Source organism: Phocoena sinus, chromosome 6, assembly GCF_008692025.1.
Source record: "Phocoena sinus isolate mPhoSin1 chromosome 6, mPhoSin1.pri, whole genome shotgun sequence".
Taxonomy (NCBI): Eukaryota; Metazoa; Chordata; class Mammalia; order Artiodactyla; family Phocoenidae; genus Phocoena; species Phocoena sinus.
This window is the reverse complement of record NC_045768.1, coordinates 39,174,164-39,180,845: the sequence shown is the minus strand read 5'-3', so window position 1 is coordinate 39,180,845 and position 6,682 is coordinate 39,174,164. Positions and strand designations below refer to the sequence as shown.

Genomic DNA, 6,682 nt, shown 5'->3' with positions numbered 1-6,682 from the left:
CAAATGCTGGAAAGGGTGTGGTGAAAAGGGAACCCTCCTGCACTGTTGGTGGGAATGTAAATTGATATAACCACTATGGAAAAGAGTATGGAGGTTTTTTAAAAAACTAAAAATAGAACTACCATATGAGCCAGCAATCCCACTACTGGGCATATACCCTGAAAAAACCATAATTCAAAAAGAAACATGCACCACAGTGTTCTATTGCAGCACTATTTACGATGGGTAGGACATGGAACCAACGTCAATGTCCATCGACAGATGAATGGATAAAGATGTGGCACATATATACAATGGAATATTACTCAGCCATAAAAAGAAACGAAATTGAGTTACTTGTAGTGAGGTGGATGAACCTAGTGTCTGTCATACAGAGTGAAGTAAGTCAGAAAGAGAAAAACAAATACTGTATGCTGTTGCATATATATGGAATCTAAAATAAAAAGGTACTGATGAACCTAGTTGCAGGGCAGGAATAAAGAGGTAGACGTAGAGAATGGACTTGATGACATGGGGTGGGAGGCCAAATCTGGGGCGAAGTGAGAGTAGCATCGACATATATACACTACCAAATGTAAAATATTTGGCTGGTGGGAAGCAGAAGCATAGCACAGGGAGATGGGCTTGGTGCTTTGCAATGACCTAGAGAGGTGGGATAGGGAGGATGGGAGGGAGGCTCAAGAGGGAGGGGATATGGGGACATGTGTATGCATATGGCTGATTCACTTTATTATGCAGCAGAAACTAACACTGTATTGTGAAGCAATTATACTCCAATAAATTTCTATTAAAAATATAAATAAACAAATAAATAAATAAAATAAAACAAACAAAAGACCCACTTTGAACACTGGCTGCTGTGTGAGAAATGGCATGAACAGGGACTGAGTGGAAGGAGAGATCAGTCAGGATACTGTTACAATTACACAGGTAAGAAATAATGATGGCCCAGGCTGGGGTGCCATGAATTTGAAGGAGAGAAGTAGACATATTCAAGATATACTTTTGCAAGTGGAGCTAGCTTGCTAATGAATTGGACATGGAGTGTGAGGACAAGAGAAGAATAAAAGATGACACCCAAGTTTTGGGCTTGACTTTAAGTGAATGGTAATTGAGATGCAGAAAACTATGACAGAAAAAGTAATACACATGATAAATATCTGGATAAATAGAATATAATATTTTTTTCTACTTAAATTCTTTAAGATAATTATGACTCTCAAAGGCAAAAATTATAATATGTCTGATGGGGTTTTCAATGTAAGTAGATGTAATATATATGACAATTGCAACATAAAGGGGAAGGCTAGAGGGACAATATGGTTTGTAAGACTTTTACATTTCACTTGAGGTGGTAAAATGTGAATTCTAAGTAAACTGAAAAGTTAGGTACGTATATTGTAATTCCCAGAGCAAACTCTAAAATAATTTTACAGAAAGATATAATAAAAAGCCAATAGGTAAAATACTAAAAATTTTAAGATCCAGTAAAATGCAGAAAAGGGAAGACAGAGTAACAACACAGAGAGGACAAACAAAATAAATGGTAGACCTAAATCCAAATAAATTAATGATTTCATTAAATGTATATCTTCCAACCACATTAATTAAAAGACAGGGTTAAAAAAAATAATACAGGACCTGACTATAGAATATAGACAAATTTAAAACAAAGTAATGCAAGCACGTATACAATATAAATACTAATAAAAAGAAAGCTGGAGTGGCTTTATTAATATCAGATCAAGGAAAAATACCAAGGACATTATATACTGATAAGAAATGTCAGCTTGGCAAGAAGATATAACAATCCTAATAGTGTACACCTAAAAGCAGAGCTTCAAGATACACAATAAAACCTGATAAAATTGAGTGGAGAAATGTACAAATCTATTATACTTAGAGACCTCAAAATCCTCTCAGTAATCAATACAAGTAGACAGAAAACCAGCAAGTATATCTGAACAACATTATCAACTATTTGACTTTTGTAGAACTCTAAACACAACAACAACCGAATACACATTCTTTTCAAGTGCACAAGGAACATTCACCAAGGTATACCATATCCTGGGCCATAAAACAAACCTGAACAATTTTAAAAGAATTGAGATCATACAAAGTATGTTTTCTGGTCATAGCAAAATTAAACTACAATTATAGAAAGATATATGGAAAACTCCAAATATTTAGAAACTAAAAATATACTTCTAAATAATTCATGGGTCAAAGAAACCTCCTAGGAAATTTTAAGATATTTTGAACTGAATGAAAGTTAACATACTAAAATCTGTGCAGCTAAAACAGTGCTTAGAGGAAAATTTATAGTGCTAAAAATGCGTACATTAGAAAAGAAGAAAGGCCTCAAATCAAGAATCTATGTTTTCACTTTAAGAAACTAAAAAAAGGACAAACTAAACTCAAAGCTAGCAGAAAAAAGAAAATTACAAAGAACAGAAATCAATGAAATTGAAAACAAACATTAGAGAAAATTAACATAACTAAAATCTAGTTCTTTGAAATAATAATAAAAAAAGATAAACATCTGGCCAGATGACCAAGAAAAGGAAAGAGAGAGATGCCATAAATTTCCAATCTCAAGAATGAAAGAGAGGGTATCACTACAAACACTAGAGATACTGAAAGTATAATAAGGGAATACTATGAACAATTCTATGTCTATAAATATGACAACATAGATGAAATGTACCAATTCCTTGAAAAACAGAAATTACAAAATTCATGAAGAAATAAATTACATGAATAGTTTGATTTCTATGAGAGAAATTTAATTTGTAGTTACAAACTTTCTTAGAAAGAAAACTCCAGGCCCAAGTCATTTAACTGGTGAATCATACCAAACATTTATGGAAGAAATTATAACAATTATATACAACCCCTTCCAGAAAATAAAAGAGGGCAGGACACTTCCCAGCTCATTTTATGAAGCCAGAATTACCTGATACCAAAACAAAGAATACAAGAAAACTATAGATCTTCATGAACATAGATGCTCCAATTCTCAACAAAATATTTGCAAATGGAATCCAGTCATATGTAAAAATGTACATTACAACAAAATAGGGTTTATCCTGGGAATGCTAGGTTGTTTTAACAGTCAATGTATTATTGTAATTTACTACATTAGCAGGCAAAAGAAGAAAAATCACTTGATTATTTTAATACTTGCAGAAAAAACTTCTGATATAATTCAACATTTATTCATGATAAAATTATCAGTACTCTAGGAGTAAAAGGGAACTTGTTTTACATGATTAAGGATATCTATAGAATCTTGTAGCCAACATTATATTTAATGAAGTAAGTATGTCTGCCATACCACTTCTACTCAACATTCATAATGGAACTCTTAGCCAGTGCAACAAGGCAAGAAAAAGAAAAGGCATTCAGAATGGAAAATAAAACTTTCTGGATGACTTTACTGCCTAAGAAGAAGGTCTCAAAGAATCTACAAAAATGCTCCTAGAACTTAAAAGTGAGTTTGGTAAGGTCTCAAGCTATGAGATTAAAATGCAAAAAGCAATTATATTCTTATATAAAGGGATATCTTATTTGATTGAACTTCACTTATTGTCCATCACACATACTGCATTTTCTACAAATTGAATGTTTGTGGCACCCCTGTGTTGAGCAAATGTATCAATGCCATTTTTTGCTCGCTTCATGTCTCTGTGTCACATTTTGGTAATTCTCACAACATGTCAAACTTTTTCATTATATTTGTTATGGTGATCTGTGATTAGTGATTTTTGATGTTACTATTAACACTTGCTGATGGCTTAAATGATGGTTAGCATTCTTTAGCACTAGTGTATTTTTATTTTTAATTTTTTTTTTTTTTTTTTTTTTTTTTTTGTGGCCTCTCCTGTTGCGGAGCACAGGCTCCGGACGCGCAGGCCCAGCGGCCATGGCTCACAGGCCCAACCGCTCCGCGGCATGTGGGATCCTCCCGGATCGGGGCATGAACCCGTGTCTCCTGCATCGGCAGGCGGACTCTCAACCACTGCGCCACCAGGGAAGCCCTTAATTTTTTATTTATTTATTTTTGGCTGTGTTGGGTCTTCGTTGCTGCTCATGGGCTTTCTCTAGTTGTGGTGAGCAGGGGCTACTCTTTATTGCGGTGTGCGGGCTTCTCACTGCAGTGGCTTCTCTTGTTGCGGAGCATGGGCTCTAGGTGCATGGACTTCAGTAGTTGTGGTGCAAGGGCTCAGTAGTTGTGGCTTGCGGGCTCTAGAGCAGAGGCTCAGTAGTTGTGGCATGCAGGCTTAGTTGCTCCACAGCATGTGGGATCTTCGTGGACCAGGGCTAGAACCGATGTCCCCTGCATTGGCAGGCAGATTCTTAACCACTGCGCCACCAGGGAAGCCCAGCACTAATGTATTTTAAAATTAAGGTCTGTACTTGTTTTTTTAGACATAATGCTATTGCCAACCTAATAGACTTCAGGATAGTGTAAACATAACTTTTATATGCACTGGGAATCAAAAAAGTTATGTGACTCACTTTATTGCGACGTTTGGCTTGGTTGGTCTGGAACAAAACCCACAATATATTGCTGAGGTATGCCTGTAAAGACAATAAACAATTGGAAATCAAGATTGAAAATAAGTACCATTTATAATAGCGCCCCAACTCAATAAATAAATATTTGGGTATAAATTTATCAGGATCTGTATGCTTAAAACTATAAAACACTGATAAAATGAATAAAAAGAAGACTATTCATGGATTAGAAGACTCAGTATACTTAAGATGTCAATTCTCCTCTTTTTGATCTATGTATTTGGTCCAATTCCAATAAAAATCCTAGCAAGTATGTTTGCATTTATTGGCAAATTGATTTTTTTTTAAGTAAATAAAGCTCAAAAGCAGGTGTTCTCATCGGCAGCATCCAGTCCTTCCTGTGTCATTGTCCCAAGCCCCCCCGCCCCCCCCGCTGTGACTGTCTCAGGCTACCTTGTCCCACGGTTTCATCTGTCCCCTCCCCTGCAGCCCTAACAGTGCAGGAGGACCTGGGGCTTTCACAGCTGTCAGTGTCAGTCCAGGGCCTTGACAAGCAGGTGGATCAGGTGGCTCACCATGGGTCGCGGGTCATCGTCGAGCCCCGCTGTGATCATGGCGTTCTCATAGATCTGATCCACCAGCAGCTGGGCCAGGTCAGGCTTGCTGTCTCTCAGCTGATTGAGCTTCTTGATGAGCCTGTGCCTGGGGTTGATCTCCAGTGTGGACTGCAGCAGCTGAGCGCACTCCTCCTGGGGCTTGGCCAGCTGCCGCATACGTAGGAAGTGCCGGGCGGCCCCCATCTCGGTCTGGATGAGGACTTGGCGGCTGTACAGTGGGATACTGGAGCGCAGCTCCCGGCTCATGTCAGACATGGTTGGTTTCGTTTCCTGCGCGTAGAAGATGCTGCGGATGTTGAGCGGTGCGTCCGTCTTGTAGTGCAGGGTGTAGCGGGGCTTGTCATGGGCCTGAGCGATGTAGCGGTAGAATTCCTCGTGCCGCGTCTCGCCCATATCCTTGGGGTCCATCAGCCAGATGGCCTGCAGGGTATTAATGCACCTTCAGTTCAGGTACAAGGGGAAGCTGACAAAGTTGCTGTGCTTTGTCACCACATCTCCAATCCGAGCTTCGCTGGTGAACTCTGCTGTCTGCCGTGAAGTGGATGATGATTTTGGTCCCGGTTCTTACTCCTGAGGCTTCGGCGATTTCAAACACCCCAGAGCCCTCTGAAAGCCACTGGTACCCAGGGCTGCCCGTGTCCACCGAGCGAGAATAGACCTTGACTCTGTCAGCCACCATGAAGGCCGAGTAGAAACCCACTTCGAACTGGCCGATGATCTTGCTGCTGGCCTCTGCCTGCCTCTGAGGCGTGTCCAAAAAGGCCTTCCACCCCGACCTGGCAGTCGTTCCCAGGTTGGACACCAGCTCCTCCTGTGTCATCCCGATGCCAGTGTCCTGGATCGTGATGGTGCCTTTCTCGGTGTCAGTCTGCAAGTGAATCTCCATTTCTGGCAGCATCTGGCCTTCAGACACCAGCTTATGACGCAACTTTTCCAAGGCGTTACTCGCGTTGGAGATCAGCTCCCGTATAAACACCTCTTTTTCTGAGTACGAGGAGCGGGCAACGATGTCCAGAAGCTTCTTTTTCTCAGCCTGGAGCTCATGTTTGGAAACAGAACCCTGCACGGTCTCCGAGCTGCTGCTGAGGGAGTGCAGAGGCTCCTCCTGACGCTGCTCAGTAGTCTGGGAGCTGAACAGCCGTCCATTGTGGGAGCGTGAAGCCAGGCTTTGCCTGGGACTCCAGGACCGGGCTGGGGGCCTCCAAGGACACAGAACTGGTTGTCCTCCCCGGGCCGCCGCCAGGGCCGCCGCCAGTGCTGCAGCCCGCAGCCGGCAGCCCCACAGCAGCAGCGTCCGCAGCTGGCGAGCCATGTCTGCAAACTGATTTTTAAAATGTATATGGAAAGGCAGAGGTGCACATCCAATAAAATTCTGCAAATGAACAAAGTTGGGAGACTCATACTACTTGACATCAATACTTACTGTAAAGCTACAGTTATTATGACAACGAGATACTGATGAAAATATAGACATACAGATCAATGGAATGGAATAGAGACTTGAGAAGTGAACTCACAGAATTGTGGTCAGTTGAGTTTTG

The 6,682-nt window shown here is 40.6% G+C and overlaps 1 protein-coding gene across 1 annotated transcript; it reads right to left on the bottom strand.

Annotated features, from left to right (window-relative positions):
- Positions 1 to 5,057: 5,057 nt before the first annotated feature.
- On the bottom strand, positions 5,058 to 6,453 carry LOC116755746 (heat shock protein 75 kDa, mitochondrial-like). Its single transcript, XM_032635628.1, is given in 2 exon segments — positions 5,058 to 5,664; positions 5,666 to 6,453. Coding segments are annotated over 2 exon segments (1,395 nt in total).
- Between the last annotated feature and the right edge of the window lie 229 nt (positions 6,454 to 6,682).